The sequence below is a fragment of the Chrysoperla carnea genome, chromosome X (assembly GCF_905475395.1).
Source record: "Chrysoperla carnea chromosome X, inChrCarn1.1, whole genome shotgun sequence".
NCBI classification, from domain to species: domain Eukaryota; kingdom Metazoa; phylum Arthropoda; class Insecta; order Neuroptera; family Chrysopidae; genus Chrysoperla; species Chrysoperla carnea.
This window is the reverse complement of record NC_058342.1, coordinates 25141595-25159850: the sequence shown is the minus strand read 5'-3', so window position 1 is coordinate 25159850 and position 18256 is coordinate 25141595. Positions and strand designations below refer to the sequence as shown.

Here is an 18256-nt window from a genome sequence, read left to right as displayed (position 1 = left end):
AAAAAACTGAAAATTTGAAATTTTAATTATCAATTAATTATCTTTTTATACGTCTTTTGTGAAAAATTCATATCGATTCTCTGGACGATTTAGGAGAAATTAACTGTCAAAGCCAGTGTTTTTACCAAAAAAATTTTTCCATTTTTATACAAATTTCTTAATTTTGGTATGATTTTAAAGCTTAAAACTTGAGGAATATTAATAAAAAAATTTAATGTAAGTGGTAAAACATTTTTAAAAGCACTTATTGACTAAATTGTCGCCCTATCTGCTCAGTTGGTTAAGGCGTAACCAATTCCGTCCGCGGTATGCATAGGGTAGCAGGTTTGATTCCCGCCGTCGCATCAACATTAATTTCATTAATAGTTGTGATGGGCTGCTGTAGTGCATGGCATATGCATGAAGGAGGTGCACTCAGCCTCTGAAATTGAGGAGCTGATAAATGAAATTATCAGCGGAAAAGGTGGTAAAACACATATGTGGTATCACAATGGGCTCTATAGCCTAAGTGTGTCCTTCGTGGACAGCCAAAATAACCTAACCAACATTTATTACGACCTTCTTCACATACCACCATGTAAAAAGCGCTGTTTTTAAACATAAATTTATCGTAAACCGTACAGAGAACCAATTTGAAATTTATACAGAATATTATTAAATATTTATTAATTGACAGAAAAAAATTCAATTTTTTGGTAACACTTTTGTTTTGGTATCGAAACACCTCAATAAATAAACAAAAAAATAGGGGCTTGTAAAGCTAGATAAACGAAAAAATCAGATTATGTGATACTTTTGGAACACCCCATATTAAAATACTATGCTGCAGTTATTTTTAAAAAAAATGGTAATTGCAGAGGTCAATATCAGTCATCGTTTGAATGCTTGCTATTTTAATTAGATCAAGTATTGAATTTCAGTGTTCTAATTGTGGTTCATATAAATTATTAACTACAGTTTAACCTCGTTAGTCGATAATTATTGTTAAAAAAATCAATGCCGGTCAAGCGTGAATCAGACGCATCCATATATTATACTATGTATATATGAAATATATCAAGGTCTGGTATACTAAGTTTAGTGCCATTAGTGCCCGAATTAGTCCATTTCCGGTTGTACGGTTGAATCACTTATACCCGACTATATGTAAAAGTTTGAGAGATGAATCGGAACGCCTTATCTACTCCACATGCCTAATTATTTTTCGATTCATTCTTGATATTAAGCGCCTCAAGCTTTTACTAATAGTCGGGTATGAGTGACTCATAGATAAAATTATTTTCTACTTTTTAGTACAATAAAAGTTTGCCCTTTAAAAAGTATTTTTTATTATGATTTTTAATTAAAGACTAAAAATCATAATAAAAAATACTTTTTAAAGGACAAGCTTTTATTGTACTAAAAAGTAGAAAATAATTTATATATATATATATATATATATATATTATATATATACATTTTTTTTAGTCTTTAATTAAAAATCATAATAAAAAATACTTTTTAAAGGACAAGCTTTTATTGTACTAAAAAGTAGAAAGTAATTTTATATATATATATATCAAATATAGTGGAAGCGATGGGAAAATCAGAGCGCCACAACCTTACTTATTGTCATCCAAACTAAATGTGCATGCAAAATTTCAGCTCAATCGAAAACCGGGAAGTGGATAAAATTTGACTTGCAAGATTTGATTACAGACAGACAACGGGACAGGTGAAACTAAATAAAAGCTTGTAAAATATCCCCGATTACCACGCAAACAGGACGTAGATTCCAATAACAGCATCTTAAAATTATGTTAATTCATGAAATTTTATGAATTTCATCGGGTTATTACAGAATGCATCATCCTATCTCTAATATTAATGTAGAACCTGTTTAAGCATACTTTGGTAGTAGATACGGAATCCTAGAAATTGTTATAGAAACAAATGATACCACCATTTATTATATACTACCTACCATCAAACAAAAACCTCCCTTTATTACTCCATCCCAACGCTCTTGTAAAATTGAATTTATTTTTCTATTCAAAGTTATTTTATCCCATTTCTTCTTTATTTTTTTTAAAACAAAAGAAAGTTTTTATTTTATTTTAGCAATTTGTTGATGCAATTTAATTTAAGCTTATGTTATCGATTATATTGCCATTTTTCGTTCCCCTCTCAACCATATACAAAAGACAGAAGGGCTAACCCTTCAATATACCAACCCTTAAGTAAAAAACACGTATGAACTTTTTATTACTTTTTCGGAAAATAGAAAAAATATTATTGTGATTTTTCATATTCAAACGCAGTTCTGTATGTTATTTTTGTTGTATAGCAAGTAAAATTAACATAATTTTAAAAACCCCCGACAAAACATTTACTTCCTGGGCACTAATTGATATCACATCAAAATTTCTAATTGTCTTAAAAATAGCAATAAATATTATATTTCGGTATAAAAGAGAGGGGTGGTTACACTTTGCGGTGCTCGTAGCCCGAAACTATTTAATTTATAAAACAAAAATTCTGGGCATAAGCTAATAACTCCCAGAAAACTTTCCATATAACCGCGAATTTTTCGATTTTTTCTAAGGGTTACCCCTTAATAAAATTACGAAAAATCGAAAAAATTTTTTTGTCTTCGATATCAATAAAATTCATTATATGAGATAATTTTGACCCAAAAAATCCAAAAATGGGGTTTATTTAATGATTGGATGCATGGCTTTTGAGATATCATCCAAAATTGGACACAAAGAGCGATTTTCTCAGAAACTATACATCCAATCGATACATACACCCGATTTTTGTATTTTTTGGGTCAAAATTACCTTAGTTACAAAGTTTTATCGAAATCGGAAACAAAAACTTTTTCCCGAATTTTTCGATTTTTTCTAAGGGGTACCCCTTAATAAAATTACAAAAAATCGAAAATTTTTTTTTGTCTTCGATATCAATAAAATTCATTATATGAGATAATTTTGACCCAAAAAATCCAAAAATGGGGTTTATTTAATGATTGGATGCATGGCTTTTGAGATATCATCCAAAATTGGACACAAAGAGCGATTTTCTCAGAAACTATACATCCAATCGATACATACACCCGATTTTTGTATTTTTTGGGTCAAAATTACCTTAGTTACAAAGTTTTATCGAAATCGGAAACAAAAACTTTTTCCCGAATTTTTCGATTTTTTCTAAGGGGTAACTTTGTTAAATAAGCGTAATTTTAATTTTCTTCTTTCTTTTGCAGTGCCACTGTACATATCACCGTAATTGATATCAACGAATATCCACCAACATTTTTGGAACCATCATATGTCCGTCAAGTGGATGAAGGTCGTTTATACGAAGAAATCTTACGGGTCGAGGCATCTGACAGAGATTGTACACCAAAATATGGCGATGTTTGTAAATATGAGATCCTTACCAATGATCAACCATTTGTTATTGATAGTGAAGGAGCTATTCGTAATACAGAACCATTGGATTACGACCGTTCCCATAATCATATCTTAAGTGTTGTGGCCTACGATTGTGGCATGAAACAATCCTTACCTGTTATGGTAACGATTAAAGTGAATCGATTATGCCAATTAGGATGGAAAGGTAAGTTTTCGAATATCTTTAATCTAATTTCTCGATACCTAGCCAAAACTTGATTCCTTGCGAAAAAACTGCTTTTTGACAGCAAAATAGAAAAAAAAAACTGGAAAAATCCAAAGAATCCATATACTTTTGTCTGGAGACTCTAAAACTGGTGACTCCAGGCTCAAACCAGCGAGTTGGAAACTCTAAAACAGTTTCTTGGTAACAACTATCTATCACAAAAATTTTATAAAGAATTTTTATTCCTGGAATAAATATTTGAAGAAACTCACTTTGATATCTATCATCATTTTCTTAAAACTTCATTATAGAAATTTCTAAATAATAGATTGTTTTAAATTTCTAGGTATTTCTGAACGAATTGACTACGCTCCAATGAGTGGCAAACAATACATGTTCCCGTCAGCAAGTTTAGATTTATGCGACGTACCATGCAACGTAAAGTCGTTACATACAAGTGTCTCACTTGTGACAGGTAAATATCAAATACAATAATATACAGTGTGCACGTAAAATTTAATAAAATACAGGATGTACCATCAACAATTAAAAAAATGGCAACTAAAATATTTATACAAAATAACAAAATATATTTAAAAAAATTATATCAAAATATTTTTTAGTATCACGGAAATACTTTCCTAAAATTTTATGAAGAAATTCGAGGTAGAAAAAAAAGTGATAGACATATACGAACCTGTGTATGATTTGAACCGATTTGGCAGCTAAATAAAATTAAAATAAGAAAAAACTTAACGCGATTTTCTTGAATTTACGTTTTTCAAACTTTTACAACTTTTTCTTGTAGTGTACGCGGCCGTTGTTTAAAAAGTTAGAAAACTACTCCTCGAGGGGTAGTTAATTCACCCCAAAAAAAAGATTTTTTTTTACAGGAGTTTAACGTCTAGTTTTTTATTGAAAAATTGTTGACTCTCTTATATTAGAGAGTTATTCACCACCTCCTTTCTATGACTTTCAAAGTATATATATCGCACCCAGCTATCTTAATTACCCGTTCAAATAACAGTCTAGCCTTTTTACTAAACGGTGCCGTTCAACTACCGGCTTAAACAATATTCAGTCAGTCAATCAAAAGGCTAGTTAAATGACTTCAATCGATAACGTTTAACTACTTACCTAGTCTATTCATTTAAATTTAGTTCCACCTTCTACCATCTGGCGCTGAAACCCACACACTGTCAATATGGCGTCGAGAAAGCAATAATATTGTTGGTATTTCTGACAGTTTGATTGTGTTGACTCAAAAAAAAGTACCATGGAAGAGTGTAGTGACTAAAAAGTTGGAACATAACTTTTAAAAGTTCAATTTTACGGCTAGAGTTACAGTACTCAGCCAGTCATATTTTGGTGGCCAGAGATATCAAAAATGTAGTTGTAGGCCTACTACGAACCAAAGTTTTTGTTGATCTAAACGCCATGGAAGTTTAATTTACGTTAGCAAATAATATTTTAATTACTTACATGTGTTTGATCTCTTGGTTACCGAATAACAATATGTTAGTTTTTAAATAACGTATTTCTAATGTCAAATATTTCATCTTGTTTTGTCAAATGGCCACCCTACTATAGTACGAATGGCCTAAGCATCAACCAGCCAGTTCATTAAATGTTATATTAGAAGCTACGACTAAATATCATTCAGACCGCTAGTTGAACGGCGACGTTTATTAAAAAGACTTGGCTGTGACATGCACATGACTTGGCTATGAAAAAAATTTGATGGAACCAACCTGTATTATACAGCAGTTAAGAAATGAGGTTACTATGTCAAACAGGTGTTTGACATCATGACCCAACATGTCATGTACACACATAGACAAGACTGCATAAAAAAAAGTCCTTATTATTGTTTTTTTTTTATCAAACAACACTTGAATCTCTTTTGTTTTGAACAATTACAGGACATATTGGTAAAGGATGCGATCGTGACACATACAGTGTACAATCCCAACGTAAAATATGCGGAGCAAGTCCTGATTCAATTGATTTATTACCAACACCGGATACTGGATCAGAATGGACGAAACCATTAATATCAGATGAAGGACATGAATCCGATCAAATATTTGAATTTGATGGACAAAATTCAGCTGTTGCTATACCAAATAATGTATTAAATCATGAATTAGCTAGTGTTTTTACTATTTCCACATGGATGAAACATAAAAATCATTTACCTGTTGATAAACATCGTAAAGAACATATCCTATGTTTGGCCGATGATCATAGTAAGTATAATTACATACCCCCCCCCACCCTCTTATCACTATGAGCTACGAAAAACCTTCGAAATCGTGTGATTTTTCCAACTTTTCTGACTTTTGAGAGAAAATTTTCAATAGACTTAATAGTGGAAGCAGTCCTGTACCCACGAATCGGTTCCTTTCCCATTGAGAATATTTCCACATAAATTCGAACTAGCACTTTAGTTGTTTAAATTCAGCCATTTATGAAACGCATTTCCACTGACTAGTTCAAGCTGTCTCGCCATTTGTTGACATTTATTGATTTTTTAATCATGAGACTGTTGATAGTGGATTTTCGTCGTTTTTTGTGTAAAAAACCGGAAACCTGTGAAATTGCGGAAGCCAAGGCTTGCGGTAAAACAGACTCAACGCTCGAATGTGCAAACTGATTCAGTTAAAGATTATCTCCGGATCACATTCTACATACCGTACAACGATTTGGAACCTCCCCCATGCCTAATACTGCTGGTGTCCGGCAACCTTATGCCATTTCGAATAAACTCGCCGATTTCACAATTTCCTGGTATATCCCTCGAAGTCTCGGTAGCCATACCAGGTTTACACTCATTAGTTCCGCCAGTTCATTTAAGGATTTATTTTAAATTCAAAAAATTTGGCTATAGAACGAAAACCTGGTATCATTTATTATTATTAATATTCAACAAGGGTCGACAAAAATTTCATTGAATTAACCTTCATCTTATTTAATTACCCCTCATCCCCGTTGAATACTGTTGAGCATATTTGAATGGCTTAACTTTGTTAATCTTCCTACAGTATGAGTCTAAAAGTGGAAAAAAGCTAAGTAGGGCGAATTACGGAGAGTGAATTCCTTAAAATAATTGCGATTTAATGAAATATTAAAATTAATATAATTTTTTTAGAAATGAATCGTCATCATTACGCTTTGTTTGTAAGAAATTGTCGCTTAATTTTATTATTACGTCGTGAACGACGGTCCGAAGGTGACTTAAACATTTTCCGTCCAGCTGAATTCCGGTGGAAGATTCACCAGGTATGTAAATTATTTATTTTCTTATGATAGTATCCAGTTTTTTTAAATTATAGTATATATATTTAATATTGGTCTATATTTTATAGGTCTGTGATAATCAATGGCATCATTATGCAGTCAATGTACGTTTCCCCGATGTCGAATTGTATATTGATGGTGTTTTATTCAAGAATGAAAAGAAAAATCCAGAAATTATTGATGATTGGCCATTACATCCCACAAAAGGCATTAATACTACTCTTACTGTTGGTGCTTGCTGGCAAGGTATGTTTTAAACCCAGTCCCTAGAATCTAAACCCAAAGATACAATAAATCCATCTAATCTTTGACGAAGGTAGATTTTTATTAGTTACTAAGTTGGGTTAGGCTAGAGTGGCACACTTAGACCATAAGGTCCGTTGTGATACCGTAAAAGGATGACGAAGGATTCCATGAACCATTTGATGCTGTTTAAAAACAGCAGCAGTGCTTAGACGTCAACGGACTTCAGATCGTGTAGGTCTTCAAAGAAAGGATGGCTCAAGTAAGTCCATCACATTGCAAGAGCTGGGCAGTGAAGGAGAAAATGAGACGTTAACTCCTCGTCCCTACTGTGACAGCTCCTGCAATAATCGTGGTGCACTAATAGGCCCACTCGTTCAGCGTGCTTGACGCCTATTCAGTGTCCTGTAATAGCCGTATCAATTTTGCTTATAGAGGCCTTTTGAAGCGTTGTATGGCCTTGAAACGCTTACGATTGTACTCAAATATTTGTTTTGTAGTACAATAAGTGCGTCTTCCATCTAAGATTGGCCCTTTCTAAGATATCCTCATTAAAGAGCTTGCAGTGTTCGCAAACGTAACTCCCGAATGGCTATTGATACATAAATTTCTTCTGCCAGCTCATTTAAGGACGTTGAGCAGTCTTGTGCTATTTTTGAGGTTAGATAGACAGAGCTGAAGAATTTTAGCGCTGCTTGGTTGTTCGAGATTATAGTAATGTCGCTGCATCTCGTAAATAGCCATCACTTTCGCTTGATACACGCTACAGTGATCCGATAGACGAAATGATAGCCGCAAATCTAGATTTCCAGAGAAAATCCCACAACCCACTTTCCTCTAACTTTCCCATCTCATTCCTTGTTTGTCATAAAATTTTTGTTTGTTTTGCAGGATCAGACAATAAAATGAAACATCATTTCAAAGGATACTTAGCTGGTTTAAATGTTCTTTTAAAGAAAACCGAAAAACCAGAAGTATTAAGTTGCCTACACAAATGTAAAGAAAGTTTAGAAGTACCTGCCATGGAATTGTTGCAACCAGGAATGGAATTGTTAACTAACTCAGGTAAAATAATTTTTATCAATTATTAAACAGGCGGAAAAAAGGACAAATTCCTATAGGTTGTCCGATTTTTAGAGATAACTTCAAAAAATTAAAACAATTCGATAAAAATTCGAAATATTTGCTAAAAACTTAATTACAATCAACACCGGTTATTACGGCATTAAATGGATTGATTTTCTTAATTGAAAATTCTTTATGTTTCAGATTTAACGGAATTGAGTATCGAAGGTGACAATAAAACAAACTTAGAAGTACTTATGCGTAAAGTTGGTTACTCAAATACACGAGAATTCCCAACACCTGGACGTCGTAATATTCACGTAACTACTTCCGTAATGTGTGATAATGGTAAATCGGTGAAAATCGCTCCAATTGAATCATATGTAATGGTACTCCAACCACAAACACCGACCATCAATGTAAACGGTACCACAAATATTGCCCGTGAATATTCCGATTTCCGTCAAGGTGTGCGAATATTCGCTGATATTCATGTACAAGTTTTGTCCAATGATCGATCAAAATTACGTGCACCCGCTCAACAGAAATTAGATGAATGTTCAATATCTGTGTATCCAAGTTTGAACCCAGATCATGAGAGTGTTAATTTACCAGAGAATTTGTTACAAAACTTTGGCATTGTCGCTAAGATCACTAAAGATGGCATCTCTTTGACTGGTTCAGACATGATCTTGAATTATGAACAAGTAAGTGTAATTATTAAGTTCAATTGTTTAATTATTGGATTCTGTCGAGACTAGACGTTACGCAGAAAGTATACAAATTATATACCGGGATTTCTCCCAGGATTGATAAATTCAAGATTTTAGTCCCAAACATTACAAAACCTGAGGCCCGCCCTGCAGATTTCTGCAGGTGCAAATAACATGTGTGGAGGTTTCATCTTTCTCCATACAGTATTACTTCCCTATAAGTGGGATTATCAGAGATCCCCATGTTATGAATGTAACAGTTAAATCGACAGTGTCCTATCAAGAGTCTCGCCACAGGGGAGCCCAGTCGAATGTTCTAGCTGTGATTACACAGCTTGATCAGTCGCATGCCCTGCTGTAAATGTTTTAACTCCATTGGAGGAAAACAGAAAATTTTGATTAAGATGATATTTCAAGGCTAAAAACTTAATAAACACCAACTAAACCAACTAAATCAATGGCAAATCCAAGCTCAGGGAAGGAGTTACTTTCCCGTCGGTACGCTCATGAACGCCAAGTTTCTGAGGTTTCGATTGAAGAAACTGGTTCGATATTTCAACTTTCATATACGATTTTAGTCAATATTTCAGAAATATCTCGCCCAGTCGTCAAAGTGACCCATATTTTTCATTTTTTCGGTCAAAATTACTCTAGTAAACAATTTTTAACCAAATCGGAGACAAAATAATTTTGCTGATATTTTGCAATTTTCTCCTTTGAAACTCCTTTCGGTACTCCTTTAAGAAAATCGAGAAACTACAAAAAAAATTTTGTTTCGGAATTTGATGTGTAGTTTTGACCTAATAAGTACAAAAAAACGACAATTTGGTTGACTTTGCGATTGAACAACAATATGGGTGTATCTTATTTTTGATCTAAAAATTGTATAAATATACAATTACATAAACATCAATTAAATCAACGGGAAACTCGGGTCTTGGGGATGAGATTGCATCTACCCTGACCTGTTCTTATCCTCAGTATGCTTATGGCTTATATTTTACTAATAGATGTAACTGGCGTTTGACATTTGAGAAATATGTTTGGAAAATTGTTCCAATTTTTATTTTTTTATTCGTTTGTTTTAGATTCTTCGTGAAATTCAATACATCAACCAAAAACCTGCATACTACTTGAATCGTGTATTCAAATTAATTTGCTCTGAATTAAATGGACGATTTGTCAGTAATGAATACGCTCAAACAGTAAGTATTTTTCTTGGAATCACTTCAGTGACATAGATAGCATTTTTGAGTGAAAAAAATCAGCCCAATCATAAGTTATTTGATCATACCCCTTCAAAAAAGTTTTCTTTGTGAAAACGACAATCTGATTAATTTAATTTTTTAATTAATTAATCTGCTTTTTTTATAATAACTATCGTTTTATCAATCTTTGCCTCGAAAATGTCTTAAAACTTTTGACCTTTTCTTTAAAAACTCAGTTTTGGAGAAAATCTCTTGCGAGTTGGAACCTTGGAATATTAATTCGCAGTATATGGTCGATTTTTTTAGAGTCCTTCTCATACAAGCTTCAACTCGAGTTGTCCTTAGTAAAACTGTCCTAGGAGTCGAGTTAAACTTTGAACTATCGTTAAAACATCTTTGTGAATATTTTAGCTTACTGTAATTCATCCACGATTGGTTGCCGCTATCAAGAGTATGGAAGAGAACAAAGATAACGAAATGGAAATACCTAAAGAAAATGATGACCAATCGAAATCAGAAGAAAAGAAAGGTGATCATCTTGAAGACATTGCAAAACCACCAATTAATTTGGATAATCAAGCCGAATCAATTATTGCTAAAGCCATGGTATGTTGTTTGTCGAAATTTTCGTAATTTCGTTTTAAATTTCTTACCTGGATCTTAAACTATAATGTATTTATTTTAGGTACATCGACACAATGTGGAAATGAAACCAGCTCAAATTTTACCAGAAGAATATTTATCAGCAAGCTTAACCGATCGTACTCAACAAGTTCTAGCTAGTGGTAGTGAGTATATTTTTTATATTTAATTTAGTCATCGAGTTATAAATCTCTCACACTGTCGAGTTTACAACTTGAATAACGCCTTGTTAGCACCAAACGATATATTCCTTATCTCTATTTTTTACTTCATCACTTCAATCTGCTTTTTAATCTCTATTCAGAGCACGAAAGAATTATTTGGAAGATTGTCTTCGGAGGTACTCGACCTATTTCTGTTGGGACTAAAATGTGTCTTCGAGTTTTAATCCACCCAGTATAAATTTCAAATTTTTTTAAATTGAAATTAAATTTTCTAGGTCATGCAGTAACAATCATAATTGTTTTATGCGTTGGATTCCTCTTATTCATGATTGTTTTGGGTGTAATTCGTATACGTTCTGCACAACAAAATGGCGCTCCATTTACAGGTATTTTTGTTTTGTTTCCATTTAAATTATTGAAACAAAAAATAAAGCTTAGTTTATTTATAATATTTATATTCTAAATGAATAAGAAATTTTAGGATCTGGAATTGCCGGCTCCAAACATCATAATGTTGAAACTGGTGACATCCAAGATACTGAAATGGCATGGGATGATTCCGCTTTGACAATTACAGTTAATCCAATGGATGTAAGTAAAAACTTCATTATTTAATAATACAGAGTCATCATTTGATCAGGATGACGATTGACCTGCAAAATCTGAAAAAGTCAGGGTATTTTGAAAATTATGGAAAAGCCAGCAAATTTTTCAGGGAAAATGATAAAAAAAGAGTCTTTAGAATTGAATTCTTAGAACTTGAACCTTCATCGATAACTTGTAATGTATTACAGTGGAACTTGGTTAAGTGGCACCTGGATAACTGAGAAACCTCCATAACTGGAACTCACGCTGAGGCCTCAACACTTTGGCACTGAATTAACTCTGTTAGTGGGACGAAGCAAATCTCTATATCTGGAATTCGTTCTTTCGATTTTATCCTCATAGTTACCTCCATAACTGAGACATCGAGGGAATTTTATACGCATTAACCTCTGTAACTGAGAATTGAGATAACATCGTTTTGTTTGTTTACTTACTTATTCTTATTCTACCCGCAAATTCCGCACTTAACTAATTTTGAGTCTCAATGACTTTCAGTTTTAATTTTGCTTTACTATTATACGGATGTTTATTTGAAAAATGCCGAAACGAAGGCTCAAATCGTTATCAGTACGTGAAAAACTGAAGATAATATCCGTTTATGAAAGTGAGAAGACACGCGATGAAGTCTGTGTCGAATTTTATTGTGTTAAAATCTAGTCTTTGTAGAATAATTCAGAATAAAGATAAAATTCAATCACATTGTTCTGAAGGGCAAGGAAAACTAAAACGTGTACGTTTATCAGAATATTCTAAACTTGAACAGTGTTTGCTAACATGGGTCAAGCAACTTCGTAACAGAAACGATCCGATAAGTGGACCGGTGATTAAAGAAAAAGATTTCGAGCGAAGGCTCGATATTCCTAATTTTTGTAGCAGTAATGGTTTTGATAATACTTTATTTTATTTAATAATCGCACCTCCATGACTGAAATAATCTGTATTCTGACCTCTTTTAATTGAACCCTCTGTAAATAAGACAGATATTTATTTATATCTGGATATCAGAGACAATGGGCAAGTGGAATACCTCTATAAGAAAGACAAATTTGCAAGTTTCTTGATGTCTCGCTTAAGCAGTTTCCACTGTATGTGTTTTACCACTTTTTCCGCTGATAATTTCACTTATCAGCTCCTCAATTATTTTGAAAGGCTGAGTACACCAACCCATCACAGCCATTAATAAAATTATTTTTTTATTGTGATAGCCAGAATCGAACTTAAACTGATTCTGCTAGAGTGGATCAAAGAGTTCCCCTGGCTGCTAGGAGGATCTTTTACCGACCGCTTAAGTCCACCAGTAATGATAGGCGTCGGATGCAGCTGTATTTAACTAATTTAGTTTGATCTTTTTGTATTTTTGTTTTAGATGGATAATGCCCCAACTGCAGCTGGTGTCAAATTATCAGACTCAAGTGGACATCGTATAGCTGGTGTTAAGGACAACACAATGGTAAATGAATTAAGTTGCAGCGAAGACGATGATTCATGCGATGAAGAGCAATCAGAAGATTCTGATGATGACTCACAAGATGATAGTGAATGTGATACTGGAAGGCGCAGGTACGAAAATATTTAAGAACTAATTTTTTCCAAACTTTGCACGAGATAAGCGTCAATTTTAAAGCACGGTTTTTTCAAAGCACTTACATGACACAATTTTGTTCAAATTTTCATTTTTTCTCTTCTAGATTGGATCATTGCGTTGGCGAATCAAGCGATGATGAAGAAAATTGCATCGCAGGAACTAACGGTGGTAAGAACCATTGATTCTTAATATTAAATTTTTAACATAAAATATAATGCCATTTTTACTACTACAGCTAATTTTTAATTCAAATCAGTGGCGTATTAAGGAAAATTATCGGGAGGCGTAACAATATAACTAGCAATAATAACTCGCGTTAAAAAAAAAAATAAAAAACTCGATTTCATTGTTACCTGTTATCGAATATTTCAAAATATAAAGCTCAGTAAAACACTTTTGCCTGCTTTCGTAGAAAGTCTGTAGAAAATCTAAAATTATTGCATTGTCCAGTTTCCAAATTTCTATATTTATCTTCATAGTTCTAGACAGCAATCTTCAAAGTAACGATTTTAATAAAGTTATCTGAGACATTTATAATACGAGTTAATTTCTTTAAATCTCCATAACTCGAATCTTCGAACTTAAGATTCGAATTATCGAAGCTATATTTATTTATCACTAGGACATTCCGGACCACTAGGAACAATTCGAAATGTTTTTGACATACTGAATCCAAATCTAAACTCAAAATTGCTTCAACACGTCACGTTTCCGAGAAATTCTGTCCTAAACATGGATAAACTTCGTTTATTCAAAGTCGTATTATACCGGAAAGTAAGGTTTTTCCTCGGAAAAATTTTCGTCATCTGAAAGTACCATTCAAAAACCATTTTGAATTTTTCTAATTTCTTTTTTTCCTCCAAAACAATTAAAGGAAAAAAATTTGGAAATATTCAAAATAGCTTTTGCAGGAGAATGTGCTGGAGAAATTTTGAGCACAGATTTGAATTCAGAACGTCAAAAATTTTCCGAAAAATAAACTCACGTTACTTGACGAAATTATTGTTGACCAGTGTTATTAATTTTAACTAATTGTTTAAAATTTAGGTATTGCCCTATAGGAAGTAAACGGAGGGATCATATGTCATGTATGTATGCCAGGCCTAAAACGTCACTGCTTCACACATCACTTAAAATATAATTTAATATAAAAATTAAACTTTCTAATCATAAATATAAAAAAAGCTCATATAAGAAGAGCTCTGAATCATATTTCCCCCTCATTCTATGCTTTATTGAAATGAAATTTGTTTATTTTCACGTTTTTGAACACACTAAATATTTACATAAAATAATAGAAGGGAAGAAGGAACTCATCTCTCACACAAATTTTTAACCATATAGCTCAATTTGGACGAGCTGTAAACGTGCACAAAGCCTTAAAAATCACGAAAATTCATGACATTTCGACTTAAAAATGAGAAAAAGAAGGATTGGAAAGCTGACACTACCAAAAGACACTTGCTTGACACTAATTTAATATTGTACGCAAAACTTTAAAATTCGCACAAAAAACATGATATTTCGATATAAAAAGGAGATAGAGGTGTTAGACAGTTGACACTCCCAAAAGCCATTTATTTGACACCAACTCAACCTACATACAAATTTTTAACCCTCTAGCTCAGGAGTGGCGAACTTTTATCTAAGAAAACAAATTTTGTACACAAAAAAAATTACCAATTGTAATCCACGATATAACTACAATAACAAACGAACGTAGGATTCATAGGATCACTTGCGTTCGTAAATAATAAATTTCTTTGTCATCGATGGCGTGCCCAAAATATTTTGTCGCGTGCCATTGGTTCGCCATCCCTGTTCTAGCTTAATTGAGAGGCTCTGTATATGTGCAGTCTTAAAAACGTGATTTTCCTCCTAGGAATCATCTCTGAATTACTGAATTCTATGACTTCGTCTAAGATCTTGTTCTGACTAGTATATAACCTTAAATATCGAAATTTATCTTATTTGAATTTAACAAAATTCCCCGAAATCGTGTTCTAGGTGGTTTTCTATTATAATTTCGTGGAAAATATGACTGAAAATAATGATTCATAAATATTTTTTCAGGTCGCCGTAACAAATATCAAAATGTAAACCAATTAGAGTGGGATAATTCAACAATGTAAACGGTATGCAAATCATAAGCACACATTTAGTATACAAAAAAAAGTATAATTATTAATTTTCTTTCTTAAAAAAATTGCTATTATTATTATCTGCCAGCGGTTTTTAATTAGAAAAAAAACAAAAACAGAGCTCATCATTTTAGATATATTTAAATATTTCTCCAAAATTTTTATTATAATTTCTCTTTAAAATAAAAGAAAAAACGTTTCAGAAAAAGTTGAATTTTTGTTTGTTAATGTTTGTTAAGATAAAAACAATTTTATCATTTTACTTTTTTTTCGGAGTGCAGCTATTTTAAAAACAAAAGTAAAACAAAGACAGCTCTATTATAATGTAGTGCAGCAAAAAATTTAAACCTAACCTTAAAAAAAAAATTTAACTTTAAGCAATTTTAATACATATGAAATCAAAAAATTTAAAAAATAAAAAAAACACAAAGATATATCAAATTTAAAAATAATAAAAATGCTGTAAAAATTATCTTAAATATTTTAGATAACTGCGAAATAAATGCTTCTTTCCAACAAAAAATGTTCACTCAAAGATATTTGACTGACGATCAAAGAAGTCTCCAAGAATTTTTGTATTTATAAAAATGGCTCATCTAATATAATTCATTTACTTAAAAAATGAGTTCTCGCGAATGGTCATGGTCAACGAAAATTCGAGGTTTTTCTAAGTTGGGAATATTATCTGACCATAGTCTCGAAAATCAAAGTAATACACCTGCTTAGTTCAAAACAGAGAAAATTTAAAAGAAATGAAGATAACAGCTAATTGAATTAATTGTTTAAATACTTTGTATATGTTTAAGTATCAAAGTTTGAACTATTTACAATTATTAAAATTAGATTAAAATGAAAAAAGATTTTAAATTCTAAAAGTAGACATATTTTGATGCTACATGTACAGTCTATATTGGTTTAAGTCTATGGTTATTGTATTCTATTTATTGGGGTGCGTTCACCATGAATATTTAAATCACACAAAGTTAATGATTGTTAATTTTAATAAAAAAATGAGGCTAAAGTCGTAAATGGGGTTACTGCAATGAAGTAAATAAGCAAAGTGATACTGCTTAATCAAATAAATCTGTATGGGAAAGTTTTTTGAACTTTGATCAGCATATAATTTGACCTGCGCCTAAAATAGACTATCATTGAGAAAAGCTTCTCGAATTACTTAATTATTAACAATTGTACGTCAGAAAATTGTAAATTGACGAATAACGTGAAGGTCTCTTTAACTATCAAATGACCGTGACTCTTAGATCATATTAGTTCCTGGTTTGTTTTTGAAGCATACTTTGAGAATAGAATTTAGCATTTATATCGCATTAGTAGCACAGATGGGAAGAAAATTTTTTCGTAAAAAAAATTCGTCTAAAACAAATTCGAATCACACAAATCACATACCTGCCACACCCACTGACCCACACACTACTAACAGTTCTAAGAAAACAAAAGCAATAGATAATATATGTTCTTCACAAAAGTTTTTAGATATATCATTTTTATGCTTTTCACACACTAAAAGAAAAATGAAAATATCACATAACCTATATGTGAAAATTCTCATCTGAGTGTTAAGAAAAAATTTAGATTTTAATTAATAATCGATAGCCGTAAGATTGAATATATTTAAACTTAATCGTCCAATCAGTGTTAAATATCAGAAGATGTCCAAATATGGTGTTTTAAATGTCCTCAATGTGTTATTAATTGTATAAAAAAAAAAACAAAACAACTTTAAAATAATTCCTTCATTTTGAATTTATCCCACCATTTTAAGAAAAAAAAAAAAAAAACAAATAAAAATCACTTCCTCTTTTTTTAAATTTTATTCTGTTTAAATTAACAAGGAATAAATCTGATCCATTTTAGATGTAATTCTTAGAAATGGATTTGAATCTTGGCTATTTGTTTCAAAATGACAACGCAACGCAATTTTTGAATTGTCAATGAGCCCAAAATAATTTTCATTAAAAGAGATAAAGCTTTGTTAAGCGTTTGTAATTTTGGAAATTTTTCTAATACATTAGTTTTAATTTACGGGCACAACCGAAGTATAACGAAGCCATCCGAATTGAGGTTTTTTAACCGATTTTACTGAATTGATGAGAAAAACTTTGAATTAATTAAAAAATTTTCAAAATTAGAATGATTTGCGAAGACTTGACTTTCTTGTTAGAATTTAATCTCTATATAATTCTAATTTTGGGATGAAAGTCCCAAACATTGATAGAAATAAAGGGCAAATTTCTATGTGCTCAAATAACTTTTACTAGCTTGCGTTTTTATGCTGTTTCTATTTGAAATAATAGGAGAGTAAATTTCATCTAAATCAGATTTAACTTGTTAATTTAACATGGAATAAATAATTTCATTTACAGAGTGTTCAAGTAAAAATATACATCCAAGATTATTTCCCATGTTTCTTTTTGAGCCTAAAAGAATATTTTTATACAACAAAAAAAAATTAAAAAAAACACAATTGAATATCATAACGTCAGTCAACAAAAAAAATGCCTCTATACATCCATCTTTCATCATCGATCCATATATTTTACACTGGAACACTCTGTCTCACCCATTTTATTAATTTTCCCACACTTATAAATATATATATAAATAATTATATAAATAAAAATATAATAGAAATAAGTTCAAATATATATATATATATATTTTTCGTAGCTTTTCGTGAAGGGAGTATGAATTGATTTTTTTAAAGTATAAAAAAAAACATTTTGAGCTTACTGTGTCATAGTTTCCTTAATAGTGCTGAATAATTTTAAAAATATTATTAAATATTAAAAAAAAAAAGTATAAAAAGTATTTAAAAAAACAAATATTTAAAATGAAAAACAAAAAACTATTAAAAAACGGTATCAAAATGTAATTCCAAATGCAAAATAAAACGATCGGTTATGTTTTGAATAGAAAAAACATTGTCTGTCACTACTAATTACGGTTATCCATAACGCCCCCCCCC

The 18256-nt window shown here is 31.6% G+C and overlaps 1 protein-coding gene across 4 annotated transcripts in view; it reads left to right on the top strand.

The window, feature by feature from the left end:
• The window catches only part of LOC123302477 (calsyntenin-1), a 116427-nt gene extending 101039 nt beyond the window's left edge, over positions 1–15388 (top strand). Inside the window, exons 4-19 of one of the 4 annotated variants that reach the window (XM_044885407.1) lie at positions 3248–3603; positions 3950–4078; positions 5526–5852; positions 6755–6885; positions 6972–7149; positions 8038–8211; positions 8416–8918; positions 10013–10129; positions 10544–10738; positions 10818–10920; positions 11214–11324; positions 11411–11529; positions 12911–13104; positions 13233–13297; positions 14177–14217; positions 15203–15304. In XM_044885407.1, the coding sequence (XP_044741342.1) occupies positions 3248–3603; positions 3950–4078; positions 5526–5852; positions 6755–6885; positions 6972–7149; positions 8038–8211; positions 8416–8918; positions 10013–10129; positions 10544–10738; positions 10818–10920; positions 11214–11324; positions 11411–11529; positions 12911–13104; positions 13233–13297; positions 14177–14190 (2716 nt within the window). In that variant the 3' untranslated portion in view covers positions 14191–14217; positions 15203–15304. Of the gene's footprint in view, positions 1–3247; positions 3604–3949; positions 4079–5525; positions 5853–6754; positions 6886–6971; positions 7150–8037; positions 8212–8415; positions 8919–10012; positions 10130–10543; positions 10739–10817; positions 10921–11213; positions 11325–11410; positions 11534–12910; positions 13105–13232; positions 13298–14176; positions 14218–15202 lie in introns of all 4 variants that reach the window. The other 3 variants (XM_044885408.1, XM_044885405.1, XM_044885406.1) reach the window with 3 other exon arrangements.
• The last annotated feature ends 2868 nt before the right edge of the window (positions 15389–18256 follow it).